The sequence below is a fragment of the Oreochromis niloticus genome, linkage group LG12, assembly GCF_001858045.2.
Source record: "Oreochromis niloticus isolate F11D_XX linkage group LG12, O_niloticus_UMD_NMBU, whole genome shotgun sequence".
Classification (NCBI taxonomy): domain Eukaryota; kingdom Metazoa; phylum Chordata; class Actinopteri; order Cichliformes; family Cichlidae; genus Oreochromis; species Oreochromis niloticus.
The window spans coordinates 13927891-13949181 of record NC_031977.2 but is presented as its reverse complement, the minus strand read 5'-3'; the positions used below and the strand labels follow the sequence as shown (position 1 = coordinate 13949181).

The following is a 21291-nucleotide window of genomic DNA, read 5'->3' as shown; positions in this document are numbered from 1 at the left end:
TTTTATGTCCTCAGATGAGGTTTGAAGTGTCTGTGTGGTGCAGCTGGCCTGGTCTGTCTCTATACAGTCGAGGCTGCACCCACCTATAAAAAGGTGGAGGCTCACCAGGACATGCACACCTCACAAGTTCCTGGCTCTCTCGGCTCGGTTGAAGACGGGTTTCTTCGAGAAGGGGAGGGCAGTGAGGCACAGTCCCCCGCCCCCGACGCCCCTCGCGATGCCCCTCCTTCTTCGACTAACCCGCTGCAGAGGAGCCGTGAGAGCCAGGAACTTGTGAGTTTTGTATGTCCACTCAGGCATCATTCATACCTGGTCTGTAGGAAGTTCCTGTCAGAAGGAGGGGGGCACCGCGAGGGCGTCCAGGGCGGAAGGCGGTGCCTTAGTGCCTCCCTCCTTCTGACATTGTAAAAGAACCCTAACTGTATTTTTTTTTAATAGTAATATAGATGTATATGTGTGTTTTATGTCCTCAGATGAGGTTTGAAGTGTCTGTGTGGTGCAGCTGGCCTGGTCTGTCTCTATACAGTCGAGGCTGCACCCACCTATAAAAAGGTGGAGGCTCACCAGGACATGCACACCTCACAAGTTCCTGGCTCTCTCGGCTCGGTTGAAGACGGGTTTCTTCGAGAAGGGGAGGGCAGTGAGGCACAGTCCCCCGCCCCCCGACGCCCTCGCGATGCCCCTCCTTCTTCGACTAACCCGCTGCAGAGGAGCCGTGAGAGCCAGGAACTTGTGAGTTTTGTATGTCCACTCAGGCATCATTCATACCTGGTCTGTAGGAAGTTCCTGTCAGAAGGAGGGGGCACCGCGAGGGCGTCCAGGGGCGGAAGGCGGTGCCTTAGTGCCTCCCTCCTTCTGACATTGTAAAAGAACCCTAACTGTATTTTTTTTAATAGTAATATAGATGTATATGTGTTTTATGTCCTCAGATGAGGTTTGAAGTGTCTGTGTGGTGCAGCTGGCCTGGTCTGTCTCTATACAGTCGAGGCTGCACCCACCTATAAAAGGTGGAGGCTCACCAGGACATGCACACCTCACAAGTTCCTGGCTCTCTCGGCTCGGTTGAAGACGGGTTCTTCGAGAAGGGAGGGCAGTGAGGCACAGTCCCCCGCCCCCGACGCCCCTCGCGATGCCCCTCCTTCTTCGACTAACCCGCTGCAGAGGAGCCGTGAGAGCCAGGAACTTGTGAGTTTTGTATGTCCACTCAGGCATCATTCATACCTGGTCTGTAGGAAGTTCCTGTCAGAAGGAGGGGGCACCGCGAGGGCGTCCAGGGCGGAAGGCGGTGCCTTAGTGCCTCCCTCCTTCTGACATTGTAAAGAACCCTAACTGTATTTTTTTTAATAGTAATATAGATGTATATGTGTGTTTTATGTCCTCAGATGAGGTTTGAAGTGTCTGTGTGGTGCAGCTGGCCTGGTCTGTCTCTGTACAGTCGAGGCTGCACCCACCTATAAAAGGTGGAGGCTCACCAGGACATGCACACCTCACAAGTTCCTGGCTCTCTCGGCTCGGTAGAAGACGGGTGTCTTCGAGACGGGGAGGGCAGTGAGGCACAGTCCCCCGCCCCCCGACGCCCCTCGCGATGCCCCTCCTTCTTCGACTAACCCGCTGCAGAGGAGCCATGAGAGCCAGGAACTTGTGAGTTTTGTATGTCCACTCAGGCATCATTCATACCTGGTCTGTAGGAAGTTCTTGTCAGAAGGAGGGGGGCACCGCGAGGGCGTCCAGGGGCGGAAGGCGGTGCCTTAGTGCCTCCCTCCTTCTGACATTGTAAAAGAACCCTAACTGTATTTTTTTTTAATAGTAATATAGATATATATGTATATGTGTGTTTTATGTCCTCAGATGAGGTTTGAAGTGTCTGTGTGGTGCAGCTGGCCTGGTCTGTCTCTATACAGTCGAGGCTGCACCCACCTATAAAAAGGTGGAGGCTCACCAGGACATGCACACCTCACAAGTTCCTGGCTCTCTCGGCTCGGTTGAAGACGGGTTTCTTCGAGAAGGGGAGGGCAGTGAGGCACAGTCCCCCGCCCCCTGATGCCCCTCCTTCTTCGACTAACCCTCTGCAGAGGAGCCGTGAGAGCCAGGAACTTGTGAGTTTTGTATGTCCACTCAGGCATCATTCATACCTGGTCTGTAGGAAGCTCCTGTCAGAAGGAGGATGCACAGTGAACAGTTGAACCCCAGTCGGCAGCGACAGATGGCCACCCCTTCCTGAGCCTGGTTCTGTCGGAGGTTTCTCCCTGTTAAAAGGGAGTTTTTCCTCCCCACCGTCGCCAAGTGCTTGCTCATAGGGGATTTTTGGGGCTTTTTTTTAAAACCAACCGCTGATAAGTTCACTGGCATCAATTTTAGGACTCAGCAAATATTTAAATGGATAATTCGCCATCAAGTGAGGAATGATCCATTTAAATCATATTTGAGAGTCACATTTATTTGTATATAAGTATGATTTCTTGGACAATAAGGCCAATCACAGACTAATTTGGACAATTGGGAAAAATTAAATAAATAAAAAAATTGAAAAAAATGTACGTGTCATTGTTTCATATTGATTTCAAATAACATACCATTTGATGTCAATATATTTTTGTTACACTTGTAGTGGTGTTATTTTGTTATGATCCTGTTCATTTTACGAGTATATCCTTCTGCCTTGCTTCACATATTTACTAATGCTTGGGTAGCTTTAGTTATGCTAGCATCAGTACAGGTAGAAAAGGATACACATCAGAGAATAAGCCATGCATCAGCCTATCTAAATAGAAATGGAAAACTAAAATGGAAAACAAAAAATCAGTAACTGTAACACACACATTTACTGTCCCTCCACACATACGATTCGGTTCTGCTTCTATGCCCCATCTTTGTTTACTATTTCCCGCCGAGGCTTCTAGACTTCTGATTGGCCAACATTTCTACACGGTTAGGAATATATCGCCACCTGTTGCTTTGGCATGTTCCTAGCAGCGTTTTCCTTCATTTCTGCGTTTACGTGTGGACAGGATTATTTTTTAAAACGAAAACGGAAAATCTCAGTTTTCAAAAATACCCGTGTACGTGTGGACGTAGCCTGAAACCAGGGTCGGAGCGTGGGGGTGGCTTACTGGGCTTAAGCCCGGGTTGTTTTTCCAGAAGCCCGGGGTCTTTTGGAGTGTAATTTTTTCATAGTTAGATCCCTGGCTGACAACTGTATAAAACAAAAAACTACACACAATATTCGAAGCACATAGTGCACACTGTGGGAATTTAGGACTGTGCGTAAATCCCCCCTAATATTGGTATGATCCGAGCTCAGACACTAAGCGACTGAGCGAGGGGGCGGGGCAGCTGCTGCCTCGAGTGCGCTGTTGGAGAAACGGAGCCAGGCAGACAGAGAACTGAAGTCTGACCAGGTACCAAAGCAACTCATTCATACTGTACAAATAATGTAAATTTGACGGTGTATCACGAAAGATTGATATCAAACTGATCACTTGACCCATATTACGTTACTTGCTCTTCAAGTGAATCAACAAATGGCGAAATGAAAAGCCGAACAACAACAACGCTGTTTCTTTAGAGAGTCTTAGCTTACGTGTGTTTATTTCATATTTTCAGTTGTTACCCTTCACGGCTAAATAAATCGGTTTCAGTAATGTACTGATATACAAGAATGGACATAAGGAGCTTCTTTCAAAGAAAAAACTCTGGTAGATGTTATTTTATATATTATGCTTTGTATGTTGTTCAGTATATTTCTATGCAAAACAAGAGGAATTTCAATACACAGCAGTATATTCACAATTTAAACCAGATATTTACATACACTTTATGGAAAACACAAGAACATATTTTTACTGTACAACATCAATTTAGAGTAAACTTGTTTTGTTTTGGATAAATAAATATTGAAATATCTTTTGAATTAGTTAAATGTCAGAATAAAGAGAGACAGAGCTGTCTGTTTTTTATCCCTTTCATCAAATTTAGGAGTACATATACACTAAGTTTATTGTTAATTAATAAGAAAACTGCAGACGATTCCATTCTGAGTTGAAGAAGCTTCTGATAGGTTAGTAGAGTCCATGTGAGTAAATTGGTGGCACACCTGTGGACGCATATAAGGCAAAACACAGAGCCTGTTTCTTTGAAATGGGAAAATCAAGAGATGTCAACCAAAACACCAGGAAAAGAATTGTGGAGCTCCATAAGTGTGGCTCAGTTTTGAATACAATTTGGTGCCATTTGCAATTAAGAAATACAGATAGTTTCTCTCTTTACTCTTAAAGTTAACAAATATGTTTTTTATATTTATCAATCTAAAAAAAAATAAACATTTAGTCTGATTTGATGTTACAATTAAAAAAGTGTTTGTGTTTTTATCTGAAGAGTATGTAAATATCCGGTTTCCACTGTATATTTGATGATTGTCAGCACAAAGAGGAAGAGAGAGGAACAGAGAGGGAGAGAGAGAGAGAGGAGCAGAGAGGGAGAGAGAGGAACAGAGAGGGAGATGGAGAATGAGGACAGAACAGAGATGGAACAAGAGCAGGTGAGACACACATGTTAGTCAAATGGTTGTTTAACAAAAGTATCACCGTATCATAGGTACTCATGTATCTCGTACCTAGTGTTTCTTTTTAGGTTTGTTATTTTTCAAGTTATATATTTATTAAGTTATGCAGGCTTGTTTGCACAACAAGGCTAAATAATTATATAAACTTTTCTGAATCTAAATAGTGGACTTGGGTAGAATTAAAAAATAAGTGTAGTGCAGGTCTATGATGATTTTTAGTGCTACTATCATCTAGTTCTGATTCTGGTTCTGTCTTGGTTAAGTCCTAAGTAGTCCTGATTTTGAACTGTTGTAGTCCTGTTTTAATTCTGGATCAAAAACTAGTTTAAGGTGTCCTGCATATGTGATATATATTTTTCCCTATATGAAGTCATTCTTTTTTGAACAAAACTCAAAACAGAGCCAATTAATCTTTCAGTCATTTCTAGCCAAAAAAAAAAAAAAATTCCACATGCATACTACCCGTTAGGGCTAAGCCCCGGGTGTTTCAAATGTCTGGCTCCGCCTCTGCCTGAAACACTTGTCCACAGTGTTTGCTCTACAGCCATCATTTTACCCTCAAAACGTCACCATCGTTGTTCTCTTTCCAACACTGTGTCTTTCAAAGCTCAGAGATGTAAACTTTTTAAACTGTGTGGATCCAAGTGGAGGGATCACATGTTAGTCATTCAGTGATTCAAAGAATATGAACTTTTAATATTCATTCAGATGTTTTCTGACTCTAAATTTTCTTTTCTCATTTCTTAGGTTTTTCTGATTTATATTTAAAACATTTTCAGCTATTTTCCAACTACTTCTTCTGTGTGAACGTCAGCTTTTAGCACTTTTGTTTTCAGTTTAAAAATTCAGTTTTTTTTCATCTCATTCAAAATTATTGACTTAAAATCAGCAATTAATTCATTTCAGTGCATACATTCAGATTCAAGCATTCACACTGCAGTTTCTTCAGAAAATGCACTTTCTAGTTGTTATTTGTTGCCTTCCTATCTGATTGGTTTTGCAGGAAAATCCCAGCAGATCAGCAGTTTCTGGAACACTCAGACCAGCCTATCTGGGACCAACAACCATGCCACGTTCAAAGTCACTTAAATCGACTTTCCATTTCTAATGCTCGGTTTGAACGTCAGCAAGTCGTCTTGACCACGTCTACATGCCTAAATTGAGTTGGTGTAATGTGATTGGCTGGTTAGATATTTGTCTTAACGAGTGGTTGCATTAATAAAATGGCTCGTAAGTTTGTTTGATGAGAACTGTTACACATACACTCATTTTGTTTCTGTAGTGTGAAATCTTTAAGCTGACTTTCCATTACTGAATAACCTGGAGTTACTTGAAAGCAGGTCCTTTTGTGCGTGCTGGCACCATCTAAAATTAATGTGTTGTAATTTATCATGTGGGCTTCATACATTTAGAAGCATGTGGTGATGTATAAAAAATACTAATTCCTCATTAAAAATGAGTCATTGTAATAAAGGACAAGAGTGGGTGACCACATCACTGAGCTCCAAGGGTTCCCTCGAAAATTTGCATCACATGCCTTTGTTCTGCTTATATACTCATGACTGAGAATTTAAAAAAAAGCCTAATTTGATGCTGACACATTATTTTTTCCAACTAAAGGGCTTCCACAACTATATTAATAACTTTGAATGAGGTAACAGCATTATCATGAGACCCGCTGGTTTTCATTTAAGTTTAATGCAGTGCAAACTTGCAATACCAATTCAAGGTTGCCGCACAGAAACTTCACAAAGAAGTGGCTGTATTAATAAAGGAAGAGAAATTGAATGTGTGCTTTTGAAGATGTAACATCTATTATTTTTCTACTGTTCTCTTGCAAATTATAAATATAAACCTATAGTTTAGCAAAATATTAATAATAATAATAATATTATTATAGCACACATCAAGGTTGGTTTTGAAAATGGATAAAGCAGGATAAAACATTAAACTTCTGGGATGGCCTTTCCAAAGTCCCGAACTCAACTCTATTGAAAATTTATGGACTATGCCTAAAAGCTGAGTCTGTGCCAGGAAACCAACCAATTTAAATGTACTCCGTCAAGATGAGTAATCAAGTCTTCAACCAAAATTATGTGTATAATTGAGCCTGTATGTGTACTTTTGAAAATCTATAATAAATCCAAGTTTGTGACAGGAGTTCTTCTTTAAAAAAAAATGTATGTTTTAGATCATTCCAACCTGGAAAAGGAACAGTAATGATGAATGGCTGTAAATGTCTGACCAGAGCTGTGGACTGATTGAGGTGACTGTAGCTCAGGTAGAGCAGGTCATCTACTGATGAAGGTTAGTGGTTCGATCCTTGGCTCCTCCTGTCTGCATGCCAAGTATCCTTGGGCAAGATACTAACCCCAAGTTGCTCTCCGATGCATCCATCGGAGTGTGAATGTTGGGAAGCATTAAAAGCTTAGAAGAAAGTGATTGGGTGAATGCGACATGTTGCATAGAGCGCTTTGAGTACTCCAGGAGAGTAGAAAAGCGCTATATAAGACTCAATCCATTTACCATTGATAGTTCTGTTTCTCGGGTCATGGGTCATGAAATGTATCTAATTAATATAACTTTTGTATTTGACGGAAATTATAGGCTGTATTTTTTCAAATGGAAGACTAATTTTAAAGACTTTTTCACCTCTGATTGCTTATTCCCAAAAGCTGACTCGGTTTAATTAACTTAAATATTATAATAAAGAAATAAAGCTTTGGTTTCATTTGTTTATTTTACATGACCAAAAAATTGTTTACTTTCTCTAAAATGAACTTACACTGAAGCATTTTTTATGCTTATGTCTAAATTTGCGGAAGAGAAACGATGGAAAGTTCAAGCTGTTTCTGTCTTTTGTGCTGATTTCTGAGTGGTCATGTTTGTGTTAGAAACCTTGACCACCATAAAGTTTACTATTCAGCAGAAAGCAGTGACTCATGGATAACTTTGATAATTTGCATTACGCACCTCATACTAAGCCAGGAAAACAAAGGCAAAACAGCAAATTTCTCCTTAAGCTTATCAGATCACACGTTACAAGTGTTATAACGTCTAGACGGGACGATCCCGACATGCACACCCTGTCCTCTCATTGGCTGCTCAGGATCTCTGCCGTCAGGTGGTGTTTGGCACTGGCAGAGGACAAATACCCGACTCGATCCCGCTGTATCTCACTGCTCCACCGCGACTTACCTGGAGAAGAAATGGCAAACTCCGACCGAGCCGACACTGCAATAGCCTTCGTCTACAGGGGCACGTTTGTCCACTCGACTCAACAAAAGGCGCTACAGATCCTGAAAGATGCGCTCCTGGGAGTGGATACACAGGGAAAGGTTTGTGGAATTCCAGAATACATTGATTGCGTTTTACATTTGATAAATATCTTGATGATGATTTTTAACTGACAAAAGGGTAAATCACGCAGGCTTCAGGGCGTAAATCTGGTATAATATGCTAGGCTATTTTAATTTTGTCATATAATTAGCTGTTGCTGAGCAACTTTGGCAGTATGGTCAACAGTAAACCCCCTGATACAGAACACTTAATAGCATTATAAATAGACGCCTACAGTACACCTGCCTGATTACAACGTGTGTAATTAAAAAAAAAGATATATAACTTTTAATATGAATGTTTTTTATCCACAGAAAATAATAGATTCTCGTCTCGGTTGTTGTGAACAAAGGAATATGTTTGTAAACTGTAGATGAAAATACATTTTAAGCTAAACGTATTATAAATATACAGCTGTCTATTTTCTACCAAAGCCTCCCCTAAGCTCTCAGCTCTCTCAGCTTGCTTAATTACAAGCACCTTTCTGCACGTATGCTTTTAACCCCCGTCTGATTTCCATTCTGCGGTCAGATTGCTTTTATCGAGGAAGGCAAGGAGTTAGAAAAACTGTCCCAGACCTTTGGATTCAAGACATCTGACATCACTCAGCTGGCACAACAGTAAGCTTATTATATAATCTTGATGTGATTTCAGTAAGTCAGAGATTGTTTGTGTTATAATTTCACACATATAGATATAAAGAAAAGGGATGGATGGATGCTCATCTTTGTATTGGAAGAAATTGATTTATCTCATAGGTCATAAAGCAATTTTTTTTTGGCTTGCTTCATTCGAGTGAGTTCTTCATGCCAGGACTTGTAGATACCCACATCCATGCATCACAGTACAGCTACGCTGGCACAGCATTGGACATGCCGTTACTGCAGTGGCTTAATGCTTACACCTTTCCTGTGGAGTCACGCTTCAAGGACTTGGAGTTCGCCCGCAAGGTCTACACCCAAATAGTGGTGAGATTGCCAGCATCAAGAGATAAGTGAGTTTGGACACTTATCTCTTGATGTCAAACTTTGAACATTTGCATCAGTTAAAAGTTGTTGATGAAAGACATTCAACAAGTGAATAAAGAAATCGGATTGTGACTCAGCCTGTGAGTTAAGGGTCTCAGAAGTGTTGATTTGGTCTTAATCCTGTGATATGATCCCTGTGCTTTACAGAGAAGAACTCTGAGAAATGGAACAACAACTGCTTGCTACTTTGCTACAATTCACACTGAAGCCTCTCTGTTGCTGGGCCAGATTGCAAGTAAATGTCTTATACTAAAACACATGCACAAACACACACTTTAAGCTGAATGTTTATATTGAAGCATTACAGTAGGCCTCTTAATTATTTAAAAATATATCACATTTGTTTTTTATGTGTAATAAGCTACGATAATATTTTTAAATTTCCCATAGTTTAAGATGACAAGATAAGGAAGCTGGACTTTAATAAAAGTGACTAAATATTATCAGAATGCTAGTTTGCCTCACTTCTATACAATCATTGTCATGTGCAGTATGTTATGATGCTTTGACTTAGACTCAGTTATTTAATTTTTTTTCTTGCCTTTCTTCACTCTAACGATATGTTTCATAAACACTGCAAAGAAATGGTCCTTCACCTTTATACCCTAGCTTTATCTTGTTCCTGTCATATTATGTAACACTGAACAAACACGCACATGAATTTATAATGATGTAACTCTAACGCATCAAACCCTGTTATTGGCAACATAACAGAGTCATTTTGTGCAATCAGGGGCATTGAACTCTTAACTTTGTCCTGCTCTGAGTAGCTGTTCCTAGAGAACTGTTGAACAGAGTCATGTGCTTGTGTATAGGCACGTTGGAGTATTTCCAAACCGTATATTTAACATGAATAAAGCTTAAGAAAATACTTGCAACAAACCAATTTGTTCAGTTGAAGTTCAAGCTGGAATACAGCAATAGAGTTTTCTGACAGATCAGACACAAAATGTTTTATCATAGCTGGACAACATAATCTCAGAGTTGTGAAACCACACCTGACAACAGAGGTGTAGATCTGAGATTTGTAGTGACTAGCCTATCGAGCTACACCCTAAAGCATGCCATGATGTGTAATATTGTTCTCTGTAAATGGGAGGGCCATTTATTAAAAGGACATCATGTTCTTTTGTATGGGCTTGAAACTTGTGATCGAGACCATAAACAAACTGGGAAAATGTTTACTGAGGTCATATATCAAGTGAGCAGTAGAGTCATTATCCCATAGAAGTCATTCGCTTGACTTTACAGAGAGAAATCTGTCCATCTTATATGCAGAGATAATAAACAAGCACAGACTAGAGACACCTAGAAAGCTTAAATCACATGTGTGGGCATGTCAATAGATGAAAAATAATGCAGCTGTCTAACGATGGGATGGAAAAGAAAGTGCAGTTTTTCAACTGTCTTACATCCTAACTTGTGTAACCTGATCACCTGAGGATTTTACAGCACAATAATCTGTTTGACAAAGCTTTTTTTATGGTTGCAAACAGTACATCTCTGGTATAAACTCAGCCTGGTAGCAGGAGTATTCCACCTGGACTTTTTCAAAGCATATCACAAGAGGAAACACACCTGTGTACCTAATTATTTCACTTAGCTGCCTCCGTATCAGGCCTCTGGTGTCGTGCTAGCTGAACGACTGACCTGAGCCATGGTTAATCCTATCAAAACAAAAAGCCATACTATTGCAAGCGGTGCTGCTGAACCTGTTTAGCACTAAAATGCGTCAACTTCCACATTACACAATATCTATACTTAGCAAATGACTCTGCGTGCATTTATATCAGATGACTGGCATAAGGAGTTACAACAAGATTTTACTCTGACATGTGTAGAGCCTGTAATGAAATGTCAAGGTCAAAGGGACGCACATACAGATGACATTACAGAGGCTGTTTATTATATGTGAGCATCACAACTGCACAAATACTCTTCATTTAACATGAAGTGACAATGACTGACCTTTGTCCTCAAAAATCTAATTAAATCAAATACTCAGTAACAGCTTTGAATGGATTAATGTTTACTTATGTTCCTGTTTACTCCCCGATGCCTTTCTTGCAGATAACTTTGGACAGCGTGCTTTGGTTGGCAAGGTGTGCATGGACAGGAACGACTGTGTGAAACATTACAAAGAGACTTTGCAGGACTCTCAAGACGAGACCTGTCGGTGGGTATTAGCTGCTTAATACCGTATAGCAGATCTTGTGTTACGATGTTCTTTCAATGTAAACATATTCCATGACAGAACAAGTTTGGTTACTTTGTAATTATTCAGTCTGGATCGTAAAAGAGGCAGTTAAGCTTTAAGCCTTTATGTCTGAGACCCTGATACAGATTTTTTCAGATTGATGCCAAATGTGTTACAGATCAAACACATGTAAAAAAAAAAAAAATTTTTGTGGGAGTTAATCTGATATCATAGACAGAAATGTCAACACTCTATGGGAAAAAACACTTTTTCAGTAGTGGAAAAGTAGTAAAAAAAAACAAGTGAAGGTATCACCTGTTTAGTTGTAATTGTGGTCAAAAGTCAACATAACTCATGGGCATGGCTGTCATGGTCTTATAATAATTTCTTTGAACTGATTGTTTTCTGTGGTGGAATGATTGTACAGCATGTGTCTTTAATGAGTATAAAAACCAAGATTAGGGTCCAAAAGTTTAGATTTATATTGGATTTTCACTAATCTACAGCGTCAAAATATTACATATGGTTTCAAATATATAAATACACTTAGCAAGTTGCACCTCAACCATAGTCTTCTGGCATAATTCTGGCTGAATATTTGACCAACTGGTAGAGTTTCTGTGTTTCCTGCACAGACTCTGCTTTTAAGCGTAGTCCACAAATTCTCAGTGGGGTGAGGTTGGAATTTTAAGAAAACCAGAACCGTAATGTAAGGGATGCTCCCTTATGGCATAACCTTGAATCTAATTCCACTTAGGATCTTTCACAGAATTATAAATTTAAGGTCCCAATTTAACAGAATCACACATGAAAACAAAATACATAACATTAAATCGCATAAATATGCCAGTTGTGCTTCAGTACACATGATTACCAGCAGATCTGTTCTGAGCACAAGTTTCGGTTTCAAAAATAGATGATTTTTGATATCAGTGAATGTATCTGCCAAAGATAAATAAACTACATTGTTGTTTTGCTCTCTGAAGGTTCATTAAAGAGCTCCTGAACAAAAAGGTAAGATTCTTTAATACAATAAACAGGACTTTTCAAAGATATTCAAAGATATAGAAAAAAACAAGTTTTCTGATTGTCTCTCCTTTCCTCCTCTGAGGGCAGTACCCTTTAGTGAAGCCTGTGGTGACTCCCCGTTTCGCTCCATCCTGCACAGGAGCGTTGCTCGAGCAGCTGGGAGAAATCGCTAAAAATAACAACCTGCACATTCAGGTGAGTCAAACTAGGCTATGTCTGCTGGACACTTTTATCCCAAAGAGACAATGTAATGTTGGGACAATGAGGTAAAATTCACACATACATGTTTGGCATAATGCAGCAACTGTGCTGCAACTCAGTCTGAATGCTAGAGCATTTGTCAGAGGTTTTCTTAAGCTATCACTTGAATATCTGATGTGTTTTTTTATTGTCAGAGTCATATCAGTGAAACTCTCGAGGAAGTAAAGCTTGTAAAGGAACTGTTTCCCGAATCAGAGTCTTACGCAGATGTCTATTACAAACACAACCTGCTCACTGACAAGGTTAGTACACCCCTGCCTGCACACGGTCAGACATTTTTGCACAAAACATTATCTAAATACTTACAACCACTAATACTATTAATGATGGGGTGATTCACAGACAGTGATGGCCCATGGGTGCCACCTCAGTGATGAAGAGTTGGCTCTGTTCAGAGAGACTGGAGCCTCTTTGTCCCACTGTCCCAATTCCAACTTTTCGTAAGTACTTTATGGTTTCTACCATAACCATAACCATATCTGACCAAGTGCCATGAAACAAGGTCTATGAAGTTTTACATAATGAACACAGTTTGATTGTCATCTCTCTCTCCCTCTTTCTCTCACCGTCTATCCAGGTTGTGCAGTGGAGTGTTAAATGTCCGCAACGTCCTGAAACACAAAGTGAAGTTGGGGCTGGGAACAGGTGGGAGAGTAGAGCAAGTGTGAACACAGTTTTAATTTTGCAAACACACCAATTCTTCGCACCATAAGGATAAAATGTAATAAGTAATAAAATGATTTGTGATGATTAAGCTTTTATAAACTCTGGCCCACACTAGTGCACATTGTTATCAATTAACTAAATCTTCAGCAACAATCAGTTTTATTTAGGCCGGACAGCTGGGAGGTTCAGTATCCAGGTCAGCTTAAAGGTGTAAAGTTAAGCTAAAAGTTGGTAAAACTTTTGATTTAATAGATGCTTTTGTGGCAGCACGAGGTGGTGGGGAATAATAAGGAAAAGATCTAGGAATCAGTGATGTCACACACAAGCACTAGAATGCCGCCGCAGCAAATGGGAGATCAAAAGTTTTTACAATTATAGGGAAAACCCGACAACGCCATCCTGGGAATTTCACCCAGAGAATATTTAGTTTGAAACTACGTTAATTATCAGTGATCCTTCCAGTGATGTAACACAAAAACACGAATCTATGAATCAAATAATCATTCAGAAACCAAACATACAAACAAAAACACATAAAAACTGCTCTAACAATAATAATAATTTAATACATTAAATGCACATTAACAGGCTTCCATATATTCAATAGACAGCTCAAACGCTATTCTAAACATTTTGGTTCACTGCAGAAATCCAAGTCAGTTGTGCTTGAAAAAAAAGCTGACTCTCAAGTCAATTAATGCCCAGCCAGTTGCTGAAATGGGCAGAAGAAAAACTAAAAGAAAGAAGGCAAAGCAGAAAGGCAGGCCCAGACTTCCTGTAATGCATCATAAAATTAGCATATACAGTGAAAAGACGATTATGACAGAAGAAATGCTAAGTTTGTAACAAATCAATGTTGCATATCGATCAAACGGAGTTATCCAATTCACAAAGTGGCCATAGGAGGCTTCTGCAGCTGCAACCTATAAACAATTCAATTCAATTCAATTTTATTTATATAGCGCCAAATCACAACAAAAGTCGCCTCAAGGCGCTTTATATTGTACAGTAGATCGCACAATAATAAATACAGAGAAAAACCTAACAATCATATGACCCCCTATGAGCAAGCACTTTGGCGACAGTGTGAAGGACAAACTCCCTTTTAACAGGAAGAAACCTCCGGCAGAACCAGGCTCAGGGAGGGGCGGGGCCATCTGCTGCGACCGGTTGGGGTGAGAGAAGGAAAACAGGATAAAGACATGCTGTGGACGAGAGACAGAGATTAATAACAGATATGATTCGATGCAGAGAGGTCTATTAACACATAGTGAGTGAGAAAGGTGACTGGAAAGGAAAAACTCACCTGTTTACTACCAAGTAAAATAATAAATGTACGGCACAAAATAAAAACATACCAGCAATTACGGAAAGGCTTCAGAGGAAATAATCTGCAGGTGATCTCTACGAAAACACGAGCTGCACCAATCAACAAAAATATAGCCAATTCAGACTGAGGCAAGGGCAACATCTGCATGAATCCTATCTTTCACAGCTAGCAAAGTCAGGTGACTAAAGGTCCAGGTACATATGGCAGCAGGTGAGCGAGTCAGGGATGCTCAGATGGCAGCCACTATCTATAGTAGCATCATATAACGTGATTTGCCACCAACCAGTGATTAACAAAGCAATATGAAAATATGATATTCCTTCTGATACACTTTGATTACACACATTGGAAAGCTAAGCAAAGCAAGTGCCTGCTTTTCATATTTTTTCATTGCCCTGTCCTGTCTGTGTCTGTGGTGGTGTACCAGATGTGGCCGGAGGTTACTCCGCCTCTATGCTCGATGCCGTGAGGAGAGCTCTGGATGCATCTAAAGTCTTGACCATCCAGGACCCAAAATACAAAACACTCAGTTTTGAGGAGGTGTTCAGAATAGCCACACTGGGAGGCAGTCAGGGTAAGCCATTCAAAACTAGAACTGTAGTAAACATTATGATTAGCACTATTATGATAACAGAAGTAGTAATAGACATGTGCTCAGTAGCTATGTAGTCATGTATCTCATCTTTTTGATGAACTAACTCTCCCCACACTAAGAAACTGTTTATTTATGACGTCTGTCTTTCTGTAGCCTTGTCCTTAGATGACCAAACAGGGAACTTTGAAGTTGGCAAAGACTTTGATGCCCTGAGGATTAATGTAGCTGCTGAGGGTGGGCCTATCGATCTCATCCAGGACGAGGAACCAAAGGTTGGTCTGAATTGGTTGAAATGAATGAATTAAAGCAAAACAAACTAACAAAATAAACTCTAATTGGAGTCTCACAATAATCTATAATATCTTGAATTTCAGATTCTTTTGGAAAAATTCTTGAATTTGGGTGAGTGTCACTTTCTTTTTGCTCCAGAAAATCTCAGTTTAATGTGACTTTGATGTGTTACGAGCCATTTGCTTTATGCTTATCTCCCTTTCTTTTTCTGTGTCAGGTGATGATCGTAACATCGCGGAGGTGTTTGTAGCTGGCAGGAAGGTGGTGCCGATCACAGAGTAAATACAACTGTACCTGTCTCACAGCCTAAAATACAGGTCCAGGATATCCAACACGACAGCAATCAGCCCTGTGCCTGCACAACAGACAAAATTGAATTAATCAGAGCATAAAACAGAGACTGTATTTCAATTCACACAAGCCCAGTGGTCACCTAAGCCTGAATACAGTCTGCTGCATGCGTCTTTAAGCATAACTGCTACGCTGTAAAAAGGAGAATAAGGGATTTAATTACTGAACTTTGCACTTTTTTAGACAACTGTTGCCAGTAGTGAAACAGGCATGTGTCATTTTTACCTACTACTAACGCACCACTGCTCTCTGATTAACAAAGCACTTTTTTAAATCTTCGTTTTGTTCACAAAGACATCATGCTTATTATTTAAACTTCTTTCTTAAACTTGTTTTTTTTTTTTTTTTTAATCCAGCTGAAGTTTTAAATACTAGTTTTCTATTGCAGGTTGATATTTAAGTGTCACAATTGTCCACGAAGTTTCGTGCTAGTGATGTAAAGCTGCTCAGTGTGCCACTGCAGTGCCTGACCCGATTATCTTCAGTGGTTGATGCTCCAATTTATAATGCTTGTGCAGCTAAAGCATCCTTTGTGATTCAAAGACTGGAACTGACTCGACTTCTGATTATAAAATACCAAATAGCACATGATTATACAACCCCAATTCCAAAAATCCTCAAAAAAGTTGGGACAGGGCCATGTTTGTAGGACTGTGCATCCCCTCTTCTTTTAGCAGCATCCATAAACATTTAGGAAGTGAGGAGACAGATTTCTGGACTTTTTGAGGAGGAATGTTGTCATATATTGGCCTGACATACCATTGTAGCTGCTCAACAGTCCTGGATCTTCTTTCCTGTGTTTTCCATTTCGTGATATGCCTGGACTGCAGGCAGGCCAGCACCCAGACTCTTCTACTATGATGCCATGCTGTTGTAAGAGCTATGCAGTTTAGCAGTGAACGTGTTTCTGAGCCCATGCACTGACTTCCATGACAGAGTCAAGCCTGTTTTCAGTGCAGTACTGCCCGTGGGCCCAAACATCACATGCATCCAATGCTGATTTTCAGCCTTGTCCTTGCACACAGAGATTTCTCCAGATTCTCTGAATCTTTTGATGATATCATGTACTGTATGAGATAAGATGACTGCGAAGAATGTGATGTGATATTCACAGTCTCCCCAGTTTTATGTTGAGGAACGTTACTCTGAAATTGCTCCACAATTTGTGGGTGAAGGTTTTTGCAGATTGGTGAACCTCTGCCCATCTGTACTTTAAGAAACTCTGCCTCTCTGAGATGCTTTTTGTAATCAATTGTTTCTCCAGCTGTTTCTTTTTAGTACCACTTACCTTTCCAGCCTTTTCTTGTCTTCCGCTCACTGTTTTGAGACGTGCTGCTGACATCATATTCAAAATGAACCAATACCGGTGGTCATAAAAATCCATAGTCAGCTTTAATTCACTGAGAATATTCTCAGTGCATCAGTACTGCCAGTTATAGTTCAAACAGACTATGTATAGGTTACTGTTACAAACTTTTTCAGCTGTTAAGGAATGAAGAAAATAATAATGTGAACTTATTGCATAATATGTATTAGCTTTAATACTTGTATTTAAGACAAGTCTAATTTTTTAACTGCTAATTTTTTATCGCACTGTAATAAAAGTCAAGTCTTACACACTTGCTCGTCTTTGATGTGTGGCATCATCTGTGATTGAAATAAAGAATGAAGCCAAGATTGTATTGATTTGTTCTATTCTTTTGATATTTAATTTGCAGTTATCAATTTCTTTTTTGTGGAATAAAAAAAAAATACACACTGGCCCTTCTTTCCAGCTAAACAGGAAGCTTACACATCCTTCAAATAGCAATTTTACACAGTCTGGACAAGACAGCCTGGAGACATGAAGCTGGCTGTAATGGCATGCCCTACTGACATCAAGGCTTCTTCTCTTTTTTAAATCGTCCAATAAAACAGTTTACTGAAGAGAAGATGTCATGCTAAAATTCACAGCCACTTGTGGGAGAAACGGTAGTCTGAATAGTTACAGTATAAAACCATCCTAAAGCACCTTTATCTGAAAAAAAGTGCTTAGGATAAGATAAGATGCAAACAAAACAAAACAGCGTTTTCATTTCACCCATTGTAAACATACAACGAAACACCAATACAATTAACTTGATGAGGCGGTGTTGTGTTATTTGTGAATGATTTGTTGAAAAGAGCAAAATCTTTCAGCCCGCAAACTGAGCAACTTTCTTCAACTGAGCTAACAGCTGCAAGCAAAGTAGCAGAGATGCTCTCACATGCCTCACCCTCAAGTTAAAAAAGTTCACGTCTAAAAAAAGACTTCTATTCAACTTAGTTTCACTTCATATTTTTCACTTGGTTGTCTGCACTCCACCCACAGTGGTGCTGTGTCTCTATACCAAATGGAATATTTCCCAGAATGTGAATGAGTCTGAAGAAGACTTTTTTCCTGCTGTGCATGTAAAAGTGAAACTTTGGATGGTTCTGATCCTACAGACAGTTTCTCAGGTTTATGTGTGAAAAAGACTTTAGTGACTGTTTTGAACGGTGTATGCTCAGGTGTCCTGTTCATGGCTTAAACTGGCACTATTAATTCTATTGATTTAATTGAAATAAATGTAGGCCTATAACCTCCTGTTGACTAATCCATGAGGTACAGCAGTGAACACGGAAGCCCAGTTGCCCAAATCGTTTAAACAGATTTACAGCTTACAGCCATAAGACCTGAGCACACCTGATCTCATCAATCTGATCTCAGGGGCTGGGCAGCGTCAGGCCTGGTTAGTACCTGAATGGGACCCCACCTCAGAAACCAGGTGCTGTAAGGTTGAAGGGCGGCTCAGGTGGTGGAGCGGGTCATCCACCAGTCTGAAAGCTGATCTTGAAGCATTCTTGGGTAAAATACTGAACCCTGCTTCATCTCTGTGTGCGAATGTTAGATAAATGGACTTCTATGGAGCTTTTGTACTCTAGCTGACCATTTAAAGTGCTTTTTACTACAAGCCTCAGTCACCCAGTCACACACACGTTCATACAAGTGCTTTTTTCTATGCCTAAGTGCACACACACTCAGGTAAAAGTGCTTAGGTATATAGATAAAAGATATACATATGGACATGTGTGGCTGTGTGAATGAGACTAGTAGTAGAAAGCCTTTAAGTGCTCACATTGTGTAGAAAGTCAAGCGGAAGTTCAATTATTTTTCTTAATTGCCTACATCGATATTTACCCCTCTCAATCGTAGACTCAGTATTACTATTGCAGGGGTCGGCAACCCGCGGCTCCGGAGCCGCATGCGGCTCTTTAGTCCTTATACTGCGGCTCCGCGTGGTTTGGGAAAATAAATTAGAAGTATTTAGCTGAAGTGTATTTTATCTATGTTAGTTCTTTTTAACTCGTAGTTCTAAATTGGAAGATTGTTGTGATTTTGAAATATAAAAATTATATTCTATTATTTTTTCATCGCTCAAAATAAGAGTCACACTCGCGGAAGCCGGTATACCCGCCGAAACGCCGTGCATTTATCGAGACTTTCAACCCCAGATAGGCCAATTACGGATCTTCGGATCCACATTATGTCAGCAGCTGTTCTCCACCGTGAACTATGTTAAAGACAAACACCGTGAGTAAACTGACTTCGTATATCCCCGATTTGCGGACTCTGTGCACAGAGGTTCAGGAGCAAAGTCCCATTGTAAACAAATCACGGCAGACCCGACGATGTTTCCATGAACACGCTTTTGAGCATCTCTTTATTGAGCACTTTTCACACACGGTTGCTGTACGCATACAGCCGGCTGTAGCTTTTCAGCTCACAGCCCGACATACACCACCAACAACACAACAGCATAGATAGCGCAGACGTAAAGGCGGCGAGGCGTGATTGCGGGTGTCGCTCAGGTGCGTCCCACTCCCCTGCAGCGGCGCTGCAAACCACGCCCCGCCGCACGCATTAACCAGGTAAAATACATATTTAGGCAGAATTTTGCAAATATCTATTTTTCATTTTTCAGCAGCATAGTGCTTTTTTCCAATTATTTTTTAAGAGTCAGGTCAAGGCTCCAACAGTCCAAAGGCGATATAAGGGTGGCGGCTGACAACATGGATCATTTTAGTTCAGCTGGGTGTCTTTCCTTTTGTTATATTTCTTTAAGAGTTCAAAATGTGTTAATTACGTAAATAAAATGTAATTTTCTCTGTAGCACTTCATGACTTGGAGACTTGGAGGGCCACACATCTGCCGTACTCTCATACATCAGCTTCTGTACTGAGAGCGTAACAACAACAAAGACTGTTAAAGTGTTCCCGAACCAGAAGCCATGGCTCAACAGTGAGGTGAGAGCCCTACTAAGAGCACGTGACAGCGCCTTCAAATCAGGAGACCAACAAGTCTACAAAGAGGCACGCCAATCTCTGGTTAAAGGCATAAAAGAAGCCAAGCGCAAATACAAACAGCGCATCGAGGAACACTTTAACACAAAGAACTCCAGAGACATGTGGCAGGGGATCAAGACACTCACTGGCTACAAAGACAGTTGCACACAAACCAACTCCCCAGACATCACCTTACCTGACACCCTAAACCATTTCTTCGCCCGCTTTGACCAAGAAAACAGGGACACCATCACCCATCCTGCCATTACAGAGAGGGACGACGCTCCCATCCAGCTGGAGCAGCACCAGGTCAGAGCCACACTGCGCAGAGTCAACGCGAGGAAAGCAGCTGGTCCTGACGGTGTAGCCGGTAGAGTGCTTAAAGCATGTGCAGACCAACTAGCAGAGGTTTTCACCACCATCTTCAACCTCTCACTGCTACAGTCTGTAGTACCATCCTGCCTTAAGTCAGCCACCATCGTTCCAGTGCCCAAGAAGAACACAGTGAGCTGCTTGAATGACTATCGTCCAGTTGCTTTAACACCCATAATTGCCAAATGTTTCGAACAGCTCATCATGTCACACATTAAAGCTGCCATCCCTGCAAACCTCGATCCACACCAGTTTGCATACAGGGCAAACAGGTCGACAGAGGACGCCATAATAACAGCTCTTCACACAGCCCTCACACACCTGGACTGTAGTAACACCTATGTGAGAATGCTGTTTGTGGACTTCAGCTCTGCCTTCAATACAGTTCAACCCCACAAACTGGTTAATAAACTAAGCAACTTAGGACTCAGCAGCTCACTGTGCAGCTGGATACTGGACTTCCTGAGCAACAGACCCCAGAACGTAAGAATGGGAGAGCACACCTCCTCCACCCTCATTCTGAATGTGGGTGTCCCACAGGGGTGTGTCCTCAGTCCCCTCCTATACTCACTTTTCACCCATGACTGTTCACCTATCCACACCAGTAACACCATTATAAAATTTGCTGATGACACCACTGTCATAGGACTGATCGACAACAACAATGATTCAGCGTACAGAGAGGAGGTTCAGCATCTGAAGCAATGGTGTGACGACAACAACCTGCATCTGAACACAGCCAAGACCAAGGAGATGGTAATCGACTTCAGAAGAACAAAGCGATCTGAGCACTCTACCCTCTACATTGATGGGGAGGAGGTAGAAAGGGTAGAAAGCTTCAAGTTTCTCGGAGTCCACATCTCGGCCGACCTTACCTGGTCCACAAACATCTCCCACCAGGTAGGGAAAGCACAACAAAGGCTGTAC

The 21291-nt window shown here is 40.8% G+C and overlaps 1 protein-coding gene across 1 annotated transcript; it reads left to right on the top strand.

Annotated features, from left to right (window-relative positions):
• Positions 1-7696: 7696 nt before the first annotated feature.
• Positions 7697-17208, top strand: gda (guanine deaminase). The gene is made up of 14 exons (XM_003452648.5): positions 7697-7899; positions 8432-8520; positions 8697-8868; positions 9076-9163; positions 10999-11104; positions 12112-12139; positions 12242-12349; positions 12550-12657; positions 12758-12855; positions 12993-13060; positions 14839-14985; positions 15160-15278; positions 15381-15408; positions 15515-17208. Exons 1-14 carry the CDS (start codon positions 7771-7773, stop codon positions 15577-15579), a joined length of 1353 nt encoding a protein of 450 aa, XP_003452696.3. The 5' UTR covers positions 7697-7770; the 3' UTR covers positions 15580-17208.
• The last annotated feature ends 4083 nt before the right edge of the window (positions 17209-21291 follow it).